Here is a 13,146-nt window from a genome sequence, read left to right on the forward strand (position 1 = left end):
AATTTAAAACTGTAAAGTTTTTTCCTCTCCCCTAATCCCACTTGACAAAGGAACTATCATTAATAGTTTTATTCTTAAGTCTCCTCTTTAAAATTATAATCACATATGTGATTATAGATCTATTCAGTTTTGAATTAACTGCATTTTTCCAGCTTAATTTAGGCTGGTCCAACAAGTATACTACAACCCAAGATGTTATTTATTTATTTATTTATTTATTTATTTTATTTGAGAGAGGAAGGAAGAGGGAGAGAGAGAAAAAAACATCAATGATGAGAGAGAATCATTGATTGGCTGCCTCCTGCAAGCCCCCTACCGGGGAATCGAGCCTGCAACCTGGGCATGTGATTCCGGGACCCTTCAGTCTGCAGGCCAATGCTCTATCCACTAAGCCAAACCGGCAAGGGCCCCAGGATGTTTTTTAATAGGTAAACTCAAATCCTTTTATTTAGCTTCTCACTTAAAAAAAAAAAAATCAAGTTTAGCCTAAGGTATTTCCCTTGATTGTGCATAAGATGGCCTTCATGAGACCTAGAGTGATTTGGGTTTGGATGAAGCCTTCTTGTGTTTATACAAACCACTTTAGCAAGAGAACTCTGCCTGTCTAAATGGCCTCAAACACAAATATAGAGAGAACATCTCAAGGTCGGGGGCTCTAAAGGTGGGACTAGAGAAAATAAACACATTTTGTGTGCCTACTGCTAAGAAAGTGGCAGCCCGTAATCTTTTTTCACTTGGTCAGAGTGTTGAAAGGAAGAAAAAGCAAAGCCGGAATTAACAGTAAGGTCCTTGTTTCTTCAGCCAGCCTTAAGCAGGGACTAGAGTTATCTAAAATCAGCATTTTGAGTAATGGCATTCAAGTCAAGGGTGCTTCCTCAGAGCCTGGAGATTGGGAGGGAGCTCTAGTCATTGTCCTCCCAGCCCCACCCACCACACCTCAACCTGTCAGGGGAGGTTACAGGGATAGAGCTCTTGTTCTCGGCTGTGTAACCACCATAGAAGTGGCGTTCCCTTTAAGACACAGGATCTTTAGACCAAAAAAGCAGCAGTGAGCTATCAGACAGAGTCGGGGAAGGCTTTAAAATCAGTCAGTTTAAATCAAGTGAGACAACCATGTATGGTTTGTTTTTGTTAAAGTTCTCTTTACATCAAAGACCTTCAGCAACCAGATTCACAGGAAATTATGTCAAGAAAAATCTAACAAAGAACTGTGAGCATATATATATATATATAATGATTTTATATGGAGGAGAAATAGTTTGAAGGTCACTTAATTAGTTTAGTAGATAGTACCATAGTGTATAGAATTGGGTAGTTAAGACTGGGATTTCAAGGTTAATGAGATTAGATTATGGTTAATAGAATGATATAAATTTAGAGAGTTTAACCATTATTTGAAATGAGTTATTTAATAAAAATGTTAATTAAGAAGGGAATCTGCTGTCTATTGTCCTTTAATGGTAACCTTTGGGGACTGCAGAAAGGTTGTGGAGTTTTCTGTGGAAGCATTTCATTGTGAGGCACCCACTGGCCATGTCCCTTCCCCCAGGTAACGCCTGTGACCTAAGCTCTTGTCCACTCAGCCAGTGTCATGGTTTTTACTTTAAAGAGTCACTCAGGAGGAATTGCTTTCCTGCGTTGCCTAATGCAAGTGCAGGCCTTTAATGATTCTTATTTACTAAGATTTCAGTATTCCTAAAAAAGGAAAGACCTCGCTAGAAAAATGTCCATAAGATCACTTTCAGACATGGATACTGTGTAGTAATTACTAAAATTCCCTAAATTCTTATTTCATCTTCCCTCCTTCCTCCTGTCCTGCTGCCCGTGAGAGCCGGTCAATAATGGGCAGAGCTACTAAAATGATCAGACATTCAAATAACATCTGGCACCATAGCTCTAAAGACCCTAAAAGGAAAAATGTACAAAGGTTAAAAAACCAAACAAAAAACCTCTGGATTTTTACTGATAAAATAACACCCTTGAGTGAGCGAGCCAGGGGAACAACCACAGATCCACTAGATGGTAAGCTACACCTTCTGGACTCATCGGGCAGGTGTATCACTTCTTAGCTGAGCAGCTTAAACACATGATTTAAGGTTATGGAAGTTAGTGATTCCTGGGATGGATTTCAGATGCTTGTTCTACCTGATGTTCTGATGACAAATATGTGCAGTCTTGACAAGGACAGGCAATCCCATATGTTGTTCAGCCGCCCCTGTCCTGGGTGTGGAGATGGACTTCTGAGGCTTCAGGAGAGTTCAGAACAGGTCTTTCTTTGCCTGATGGATGGTGACCAGGAGGCCAGCCCATGGTGTAATTAAAGCAGGTTTTCATGAGAAATGTCCAGAGGAGAGCATAGGTAAAGGGCACTAGCAGCTGAAGGAGAACATCAATCTTGGAAACCCTGCCTGCTGAGGGGCCCAGAGTCCAGAGGAGCGATCAGAAGAGACCCAGTTATGTCACGTAGATGAAGGCAGAAAGGGGAGAAACTGAACAGTGTCTGGGAGGGGAAGCCTGCGGCCCCTGAGCCAGGCTGCCTCACACCTGGAGGCAGTCTCCCTCTGCGCCCTGGGCTGGGCCATGTTGCTAGGGCCTCTCCTCATATAGGACATTGAGCCCTGGGACTCCTTTTCCCTGGGTGTCTAGAAACAGTGAACCAAGGACTTGGCTTAGAGCCAGAGAAAGGTAGCAAGAAAGCAACCTCTTCCACCTACACATCTGAATTTAACCCAGACCACCGCGCTGTCCTTTACTGTTGCAGTGTCAGGTGTTTGAAGACATTTTCTCTCTAAAACATCGTGTGTGTGTGTGTGTGTGTGTGTGTGTGTGTGTGATTAAAATTGTACTGGAAGAGAATTTCCTTTCAGTGCAGAGATCAGCAGTTTCAAGCTGGTCTCTAGCCTTCGTCATAACAGAGACCTGCCTCCACCATAGCTGAGCAGAAAGTTCTCTTGGGTATTCCTCTCCATGCCCCTACCTCATGCTCACATTTTCTTTTCACATCTCTCCCACGTTCCCCGTCTTCCTTCCTTCTCTAAACAGGAGTAATGGTCCGGCTTATTGTCTCACCTAGAAAGGACCACTAGCAGTCGGAGCCCTGGTGTGTGAGCTGTACACCAGAGTGCACCTCCCACGTGAACATTACACATTTCCTAGCCCAGCTCCTTGTTTTTTTTTTCCTTTTTCCTTGGTCTAGGGGGCTTTTCCCTTAATATACCAATAGAATTTGGTATTTTTAAATATGACATTTACCCTTCTTTCAATGCCTGGCATCAGTTATTTTTTACTCCAAGTGTACATGGAACTGCTTATCTGCAAGTCAGACCTCAGGTTTATTTTTAAAATTTCAAACCTCTCTTTAGACCAAGAAAGCAAGCTCAGGACATCCGATTTTGCTACCTCTCTGGTGCAGTGCCCTTTGTCACCAGAAAAAATATTAATAGCAAGCAATATTTTATGTATGCAGCATCCAGCTGCTCCTTGACCCTGGGGGCCTGGTGACACAATGGGATAGGCTGCATTGCTCAGCGAGGGCCTGAGCTCCTCCTCCTCTTAAAGCAATTACTGATGTGGCATGTAGTCCTCATGACATAAAAAACCAGGCCCACCCAACCATGGCGGCCACTGCTTCCTTCCAACCATTGAGCAGTGATGGATGCATTGTAGGGTGATCAAATTAAAGGGAGCATTGCAGCCAGAGTCCACCCTTCCATAGAAAGAGGCATCATGCCTTTAATGCTGGACCACTGAGATCTGTGATGAGTAGGTTTCCACCCCTGTGGTTAGGGCAGCCTTATACTTTCCCCAATGGTCATATTAGGGGATAATCTCATGACATAGCAAAATTTATTTCCTCTCCACAAGGCCAAACAAAGCTCAGTATTTGAGGTTCAGTGCCTCACTTTAGTCTCTATTATTGAATTAAAGCTAATCAATTTAAATTCAGTTTCAGCAAGATTGGCCAGAAGGAGGTGTGGTAGAGGAAGGAAGGGGAGGACTACTCATGCCATAATATTGTCATCCCCGCGATGAAGATCAAATGTGCAGAAATTTGGTCAAACCAGTTTTTAACAATAAAGGTTCAACCATTAAACAAACTTATGAGTTCATTTCCTTCTTTGGAAGCAGAGCAGTAACCTACTTCAAGTAACTGATCACTTTTTCTCAGTCGTCTGTTTTGAAAAAAAAAACAAAGCTTTACCAAATTAAGGCAAGAGTGATGTGGAGCACTAATTTAAACTTGAGAAGCAGAAGGTTCTGCTTCTTGCTATGATGTTGTCTTTAAATGTTAATATTTCCATTGAAGGTGGTGGTCTTGGTGGAGAGTTACTATGCTAGGATGTGCAGCAAGGTAAACATGCAGCTTCCACACAGAGATACCGGGAAGCCCGGAATCCTGAGAGCTGAGTGGCCAAAAACAGCCTCTGGCATCGTCAGAGCTGCAGCCAGGCTCTGCAAGAACCTGGCCTGGGCTACCCCAGTCTCATGCCCTTTAGTCGGAGGTCCTAACGAAGAAATAACTAGCATTGCTCTTTCCCAGCTTTAGGGTGACTCCCAGCTTCTCCATAAGCTTGAGGCAGAGCTCCTCCCACCAGCACCTGCCCGCACTCAGTGAGAACCGGTAAATGGTTAGAGTGTGGGTGCTGGAGCTAGAGAGCCCGGGTTCCCAGCCCACCTCTGCCACACACTGTGTTGTGCTCCCATTTGTAATGTGGAAATTATAGTCCCTACTTCACAGGGTGTTACAGGGTTAATTAAAAAGATATAAGTTAAGTACTGTAGGCCAGACACCATGCTAGGTTCTGTAAACACAACCTCAAGCCAGTCTGACTTGGACCCTCCCCTCAAGGATCTTGGACAACATATTATCTTTCCTTTTCCGTGGGCAACTTGACACAGCTTGTCCTGATTTGAGTGGAGAGGTATTATCCCCATTGACTAGTGCCTCCCCAACAGCCCCTCACCTCCAGCTCTCTTTCTCCTCAGGTAATAACAGGAAAGGTACAACTCCCCAAACCCCAAACACTCCCGCTCAGGGCAGAGCAGCCACAGGGCTTGGCCCCTTTTAAATCTCCCTGTGCTTCCCACACTCCAGACTGCTGGGGGCAGCTGCAGAGGCTCAGGGACCAGCAGGATAGCTGGTGGGTCCTGACCTCTGAGCGCCCTCTGTTGGCAGGACTGTGGCTGAAAGGGCTTTGCCACCGCTGGCCTCACAGACATCTGGAGCACATGGCTCCCCAGCAGGGCTCCCGCATTTAAATCCCCTCTGCCTCCATAACAGATACCAAAAAGAAAGCTGCCCCTCACCCTCCACATTCTGCTTCGGGTTCCTGCAGCTGAGTAAATATTTTTTCTATCTCTTTGACTGTATTCATGTTTAGTTAGTTACATATAATAAAAAGAACAACCCCCCTAAAATCAGCCATAAAACAAGGGGGGAAGCCGGTATTCACATAGTGTGGGAACACTTGATTTCTCTGAGATGATTTGATAAAATACCGCAAGTCTCCATAGAGGAGAAAATATTGAGGTGCGTACCTTTGATAGTGTTTGTGCAGGTTTCTGAAGATGGAAAGTGCTACATAAGTGCTGAGCTATTCAGCTTGGGAAGCAAAGAGAAGATGGTTATCTTATTCATCCCTCTTTTATTTGTAAAATCTTTTCTGTCTCCTGGCAGGTGATCATTTTTTTCCTGGAAACCAATTAGCTACTAAAATTAAACATGCTTCTCTTTAAATTAATCCTTTTCATAAAATGGTCTTAAAATTGGCCTCAGCTTTTGAAGTCGGTAGCTGACCCAGTTGTAATTGGAGATGTATTTGGAGGCCACCTTTCTCCCACCTTGGCATCCCGCCTCCCTTGTCCCCCTGCTGCCAGGTGCTGTCCACCTTCAGGCTTTCGGCTGAGGCCAGCCTCATCCTGGCGGATGCCCTAAGGTCTGCTCTGGAACAGCCATCAGATTATCTGGTTCTCCTACCCAGGCGTTCTGATGGCAACTGGCAGAGTTTTAATCACTGTAAATTCAGGTGATGGTCAGATTAGCCAGGAGATAGGGTGCCTGCTGGTTGTTTTGCAGTGATGTATTGTTTATGGGATTAATGCTCCGAATGCCCAAAGGTGTCAGCAGATATTTATTACTTTAAGCTGGCTCAGCTGTTCAGGTTCAACCACTAGCGCCATGGTCACAGGAAATGCAGGGCTCTGCGTGTCATGTATGCCCTGAGATGTGCACATGTGACTGGGACCTCAGCAAGCGTGTATTGCAGACTCGGGGGGAGTGCGGGGATGGGATTTGTGCAGGATCCTGCTTTGATTTTGTTCTGAGCTTCCAAAGGAACTCTGCACGCCCCTGAAGGTCGGAGAGACTCTAGGGTAGTGGTTCTCAATCTTGGCTGCACATTAGAATCACCTGGGAACCTTTTTAAACTCCTGATTTCTGGGCCTCATCCTCCGGAAATTCTGTTTCTTTGTTATGGGGTGAGGCCACATTAGTAACAAAGAAACAGAATTTCCGGAGGATGAGGCCCAGAAATCAGGATTTTAAAAAGATTCCCAGGTGATTCTAATGTGCAGCCAAGGTTGAGAACCACTGGTCTAGGGGAAGGGAGAGTATTGAGGGGTGGCTCCAAAGTGGGTTGAAAAGGAGGTCATCTCTGGCAGGTCTGGCATCCAGGAGAAAGCATGCCACCTGCCAGGTGGCTGTAGGCATTGTGTGGTTTTTACCGCTGTCCCTCTCCAGCCTTCTAAGAGAGGACACTTTCAAGGTCACTGTGCCTTTAAGGGAACCTTCTCCCCAGTCCCTTAGCTTGGTGGTACTTAAAGCTACAAGAATCAGGCCCGGACTCTCTAAACCTATCCGGAGAGCTGCACGAAGAGAAATAAATGCACATTGCCCTAGTGTGTGTCTAGTAACACACACTGCATTTGGTTTGTTTTTCCAAAAAGAAATTTAATTTAACCCGTGTACACTGCCACACTGTAAACACACCGGGCACCAGAAGGGTGGCTTATTGAATGGAATGCCCTAGCAAAGGTCAGCTTTTAGAAAAAGCCAAAAGGGGCTGGAATCTTTCCTGATAGCGCCTCAATCAGGCCTTGGATCCAAGCAGATGTGTTTATTTTTTCAGAGGGAGTTCCTGAGAACCCATCTCAAGTTCAGACACTGGGCACTCCCACTCCTATCTCCCTCCTGTGCTCTCAGAGGCCTCCCCACGAGGTCACTACCCCTGGTCACCCAGGTGGGCCCCTGGGACAGACTCCCTGGAGCTAGTGGTAGGGGAGGGGAGGCCCACACCCCCACTTCCCCCCGTCCTGGGCTTGCGTGTATAGTGTCTTTCTTATAACTAACACTGCCTTTCTCTGCCCGTTTCCCTCAAAGGACGGCATGAACTGGGTCTGCAAAAATGTCATTGCAAAGAAGAAATAAAATCTAGACGAATGGAGATGCAGGAGCTTCGGGAGCTGAATTCTGTCCTGAAAAACACTAATTTGCTGCTTTCTGACCAAATGTTTTTCCATCTGTGTACAGCTACAGCTGTTTGAAGAGAGGGTACAACACAGTTTAAAAAGAATCCCTATTCCAGCAGTAGATTTAACTGATCTCTGAGGTTCAGTATCATTTTTCAAATAAAGGAATTATATTATTTCCTCTGCATAATTGAAATAGTATTAAATGTCTCAAAGCACATGATTAGAAAATGAGATCTTTTAAATGAGCAAGAGATTGCATTGCAGTTCAGACAATTCCAGTGGGCTTTTTTTTTTTCTTCTTTCAAAAAAAAAGAAAAGAGAAAGAGAAAGAAGCAGCTTATGCTGCGTTCATTTATTTACTGACCTGTCCCTTGCTCTCCCCATGGTTTTGGAAGCACGGACAGTGTTTGCTGGTGCTGGTCAGTGATTTTTACCATCACCAACTGAGCCAGGGCTGCATTCCGTCCGGAGGGAAGCTGCTGGGGGGAAGGGAGGAAGAGCAGATGATTAAACCATCTTGTCATGCAGGTAGGAGACTGTGTGTGTAATCCTCACCCTTTGGAGAGGAAAAAAAAAATCCTTTCTTGCAAACAAGTCATCACATAAACATGGCCCATCCCAACCCCCCAGCCAGCTATACCGGGAAGCAGATTCTTATGACTTTTGACTATAATGACATCTGGAATGTCAGGAGAGGTGGGAGGTTTAATTCCAGAAAAATTACAAGGTCCTTAGGAAGCCCTCACACGGAGGGCTCGGGCCAGCGTAAACAGGCTTTCTCCAGTTCAGTGGAGCAGGGAGCAGCCGACTGAGATTAGCTGGCTTCTGCGCGGCAGTCCTATAGAAGGGATTTCTAAAGCTCAAAGAATTCTGTGTTTAAATGATCACAATAGGCCGTTGCTATCAGATTTTTAAAATAAATGCAGCTTACCCATGAACCTGCTCCTCTGAGAAAAGGCAGGCAGATCGATTTTTTCAAGATCAATTTTTACAATGCTGGCAACTTGGGGGTGTGGGAAGCTCATAGGCGGAGAGGGTTTGCTGCTGGGAAGAAGGTGTGTGATTGCAGGGGCCACTCCCAGGGAAGCCAGAGTCACCCCAGCTGCCCATCTCCCCTGCCTCTCTCCAGCAAAATGTGTCCTCTGTTGATTGATTGGAGAGGACTGGAAGGAGACTTCTCCCGCCCCGTGTTGCAAAAAGAGCTTGTTTTCCTGAGTCTTAAGAAATCCCTAGCTTCAAGCCTGAAAGCTGGCCAGAGCATCACCCAGCTCCTGAATTGAACTCTGTTCTGGTGCCTGAGCCGAAGGGTTTTCAGAGAATGAATAAGAGACTGTCCAGTGGCTGGCTGGTGGGCCTCAGGAGGCCAGCTGCCTTCTCATCCCAGGAGGTGGCCCTTCCCAAACCCACTCAGGCCTGTGAGCAGAGTGGGGGGCCACTCCAGCCCCGGCCGTCTGTGCCCAGCTTTTCAGGTGAAGCTAAAGCCTGTGCAGCCTCAACGGCGTGCTGGGCTGGAAGTCATTCCTGCCAACATGAAAAGCTGCGCTGGGGGTGCTGTGGGCAGGCCTGTAAGGGCTTGTAAAACAAAAGGTGAGGGTTTTCCAAACCACTGAGCTACCTGTTTCCTGCTACCTCCTCCTCTGGCTTCCTTGTCTCCCCCAGGGCCTCTCCCACTTTGAACAAAGGAAAACAGAATCTCGAGAAACCAAAATCCCCCTGCCATCCAGCTGGAAATGTGGCTCTAGGGCTTGAAAATGGGTTTTCCCTCCAAATAGGGCACCAGGGATGCAAGCTGAAGGGCAGCGGCCTGCTTTGAGGTCTGATTTTGGAACAATGTGATAGGAACTTTGGCAGTGGATAGTCTGTAAAATACTTTGGTTCTTTTGCCACCAACTTAGGAACTCTTTGCAAGAGTCTTCCCCAGGCCTGGGCCAGCAGGCAGAAGCCACTCCCCTCCTCTGATAACAGCCTCTGTGAACCTTCACATTTGCTTTTCAGCTAAAGACAGAGTGACATGGTAGATGTCACAAGCTTTCATCTTCCCTTTGAACCCTGCTGGACCCTCCTGGGGGCTCATGGGGTAGATGAGAGATGCCTGAAAAACGCAGACTTTAAAAGCTCCCATTTGTAAAAACAAAATATTCCTAAAGTCCCCTTTCCTCTCCCCAGCCCCACTCCCACCCCCGGGGCCATGACCAGAAGATAGAATTTGAAACTAGAAAGGGGATACCCGGTCTCCCATCCTCCCGCCCCCAGTGTGTCTGGGTGAGACTTGCTCTGTGCACCTCTGCATCTGAATGTGCGGGGGAGAGGGCTGGGGGGCACCAAGGCCCGGGACGGGGGGGGGGCCAGGATGTGTGCTCAGACCAGTTGTGAGAAAAACTCCCTTCCCCTCCTACTGACCTTCCCTGTGCAGCTCCTCCTGGCTGGATCCCCGAGCCCAGTGCAACACACCCTTTCCCCTTCGCTCTCCCCTGGTTACTATGGAAACAAGGGTGTCATTGATGTGGGCTGAGCCGGGGAACATGTCGGGCGGGCGCAAAGCTGAAAGTCAGCGATTATGCCGGTGGGTACACATGTGCGGGGAGAAAGAAGTCCACAGGTCCCGAGACTGCTGGAAGGACACAGTCCTGCCCCCTTCCTCCCTCCTCTCCTCTCTATCCGGGCTTTTGACAAATTTCTTTATTCCCCTCTGGGCTAAAGCGGCGGCTATTTTTGTGTCACTCCGTGCCTCACCCTCACTGTGGGCCGCTCCTTATCCGGACCTGCCCTGGAGGGTGACACCATGTCAGCCTCTCCGGGGCTCGTCCCTTGATTCCCGTCAGAGTTTGCTTTGATTTCTCTTTCCTTCTCGGGGGCAAGTTCTTCCTTTTATTTTTAGCTCTGCACTCCATGTGGTTTCAGGGTTCAGTCTGATCCATCGAAAGTTTCTTTTTATATAGCCCCTTTTGAAAATGATAAAGAAATGGACGTGGTATTTGGTCATGTGGAAAACCCACTGTATAATTTAGATGTCTGTCAAAAATCCAACAAATAAAATTTAGCTGAAATGAAGGCCGCCTGGAATGTGTTGTGTTCTTTGCTGAAGCTCAGAGAGGGCCTGAAATCTGTTTGTTATTTCAGAGGTTAGCATTCCTCAAGGTGCTTTTTTTTTTTCCAGAAGGATGTAATATTAACACCACCAATAACAAAAATAAAAATAACCGCTTAGTAAGCTCCTCCCACCTACCAGGCACTCTGCATACATGGCAGGGCAGCACTAGGCCTACTTTACAGTGGCGGAAACTGAGGCCCTTGCCTGGGTGAAGGGTTTTACCCAAGATCACAGAGCTGTTAGTGCAGGAGGGGCCTGGAACCCAGGTCTGAAGGCTACAGCAAGCTGCCACCTCTGGGAGCTAAAGACAGTAACAGCCCATTTCCCAGTAGCCTGAGCCCCTAGCCTTCCAAGCCCACACCATGGGTCTCCTCTGACCTGCACTGCTCCCTGGGCATTTCTGTCCCAGGTGTTGGGTAACTTCTGTCCTCACAGCACAACTGTTTGTTTGTTTGTTTATTTTAAAATATATTTTTATTGATTTCAGAGAGAAAGCAAGAGGGAGAGAGATAGAAACATCAATGATGAGAGAGGATCGTTGATGGGCTGCCTCATGCATGCCCCAAAGTGGGGATCGAGCCCGCAGCGCACACGCCCTTACCGGGAATCAAACCCATGACCTCCTGGCTCATAGGTTGACACTCAACCACCGAGCCACACCAGCCAGGCCACAACCGTGTATTTCGTACCATCCTTTGCACAGACAGAAAAAGGGGTGAAGACATTAGGAAAGTTAGGGCTGACAAGGATGTTTGCAACTATCTGATCCTGGGTCTTCCTTTTCGAGAGAGTTCAGAGAGGGGGATAGACTTGCCCAAAGTCACACAGGAGGTGGCAGAGTGGGCACTGGCCCAGGGCTCTGCCCTCTAGAGCAGAGGAGCTTACCTTCCCCTTTGGCAGCCTCGCTTCCTCGGTCTGGGGACACCAGCATCGCTCTGGAAGGGGCCCCTTTAAAGGAAAACTGCTGGCAAAATAGAGGGGAGCTTGAGGCAGAAGGAGAGAGGTCTAGTGTTGCCAGATAAACGGCAGAACATTCGGTTAAATTTCAAATAAACAAGGAATCATTTTTAGTGTAAGTATATCCCATGCAATATTTAGGACATACTTATAATACTAAAAAAAAGTAATTGTTTATCTGAAATTCAAATCTTCACTGGCCATCGCGGTTTTTGGTTTTTGTTATTTTGCTAAATCTAGTAACTCTATCCAGAATGCCTGGCTCTGGGACAATTTAAGTGTGTTCTCTGGAGTCATCTATAAATCAGCTCTGTGATCTTGGACAAGTTGGCTACTCTCTCGGAGTCTTGCCTCTTCCCCTGTGGAATGGGATTAAAATTATAGGGAGATTGAAAGGAGATAAAATGTCAATAAAATACCTAGACCTTGGGCAATAGTCAGCCTGCAGTAGGGACACTCTGTGCCTCCGTTTCTTATCTGTAAAGTGAGGTAATAGTCATCTGCCCCATGGCATTCTCAGAGAGGATTAGTGGAAGTTTGGATGTCCAGTGTGTAGGTGATGCCAAGTCATCGGTAACTATTATAACTGGGAGAAATTCTGAATCCAGGCCTTCCCAGACCCCCAAGACCTCTGCCCTGCCACCTGGCCCCTCCACTTGGCGAACTTTCCAGGCAACAAGCAAGCAGCCGGCAGCCTTCCTGGAGATGCTGGCAGCCCCCTCCTCACCGGGGCTCCCAGGGCCACCCCAGCCACACCTGCTGCAATTAGATTTGTAAGTGGGAACATGCTCTTGTCAGAGGCTTCTGATTGGCTCCGGGCAAAAACACAGTTTAGCGCTCAGTCAAGCTGCATTTTAGGGCCTCTGTCTCCCTCTCCCTCTTTTCCCCCCTTAATTGCAATCTGTTCAGTAATTTCCTTTTCCAACACTGCAGGAGCTGGGCAGGGAGGAGGGAAAGAGAGCTCCCACTCCCTGCAGTGGATCTGCTGGTCCAGCACTGTCAGGGGTGTGTGTGTGTGTGTGTGTGTGTGTGTGTCCACAACCAGCCACACACATGAGCATGTGGAGATCTGACCAACCCCCCAGGGTCAGTCACACCAGGGCAGGTTGTTAAGGGGGCACCCACTTGTGGCAGGTACTTCACAGTTAGCATTTAATCCTTGCAACACTATTAACTGCAGGTAGTATCACCCACAGTTTGAAGCTAGGGCTCACCGAATTTGACTCACGTGCTCAAGATCACACAGGAAGAACAAGGCAGAGCCGGGATTTGAACCCAAGCCTGTTTGACTACGGGGCTCCAAGTTCATAGCATGGTTCCCTTTTCCCTTTAGGCTTCTAAGGCCAGAAAAGGGGCTAAGGAATCCTCCTGCACAAAGGGACATGGAGAGGTTTCTGTTCCCAGAGTGAATAGCAGCGTCCCAAGGACAAAAAGCCTTCGCGACAGAAATGAAATATTAATGGCAGAACTGCAGCAGCTGAGTCAAGGAGGGGCAGGGTTTAAGGAGAACTTGCTTGCCTACCTGAAGCTGAAAGCTAGAAGGGTTAGGGGCAGGACTGCCACTAAGCTGAGCAAACTGCTCCTCCTGTTAGTCATTGGCTGGTTTGATCCCTTGGCCCTACAAAGCA

General features: G+C 47.2%; 1 protein-coding gene across 1 annotated transcript in view; it reads left to right on the plus strand.

Annotated features, from left to right (window-relative positions):
- The window catches only part of ARL3 (ARF like GTPase 3), a 29,242-nt gene extending 21,585 nt beyond the window's left edge, over nucleotides 1–7,657 (plus strand). Inside the window, exon 6 of the mRNA XM_070432388.1 lies at nucleotides 7,379–7,657. Within this exon, the coding sequence (XP_070288489.1) occupies nucleotides 7,379–7,426 (48 nt within the window). The 3' untranslated portion in view covers nucleotides 7,427–7,657. The remainder of the gene's footprint in view (nucleotides 1–7,378) is intronic.
- Nucleotides 7,658–13,146: the final 5,489 nt, after the last annotated feature.

The sequence above is a fragment of the Myotis yumanensis genome, unplaced genomic scaffold, assembly GCF_028538775.1.
Source record: "Myotis yumanensis isolate MYYU_CA2020_CCGP unplaced genomic scaffold, mMyoYum1.0.hap1 SCAF_13, whole genome shotgun sequence".
Taxonomy (NCBI): Eukaryota; Metazoa; Chordata; class Mammalia; order Chiroptera; family Vespertilionidae; genus Myotis; species Myotis yumanensis.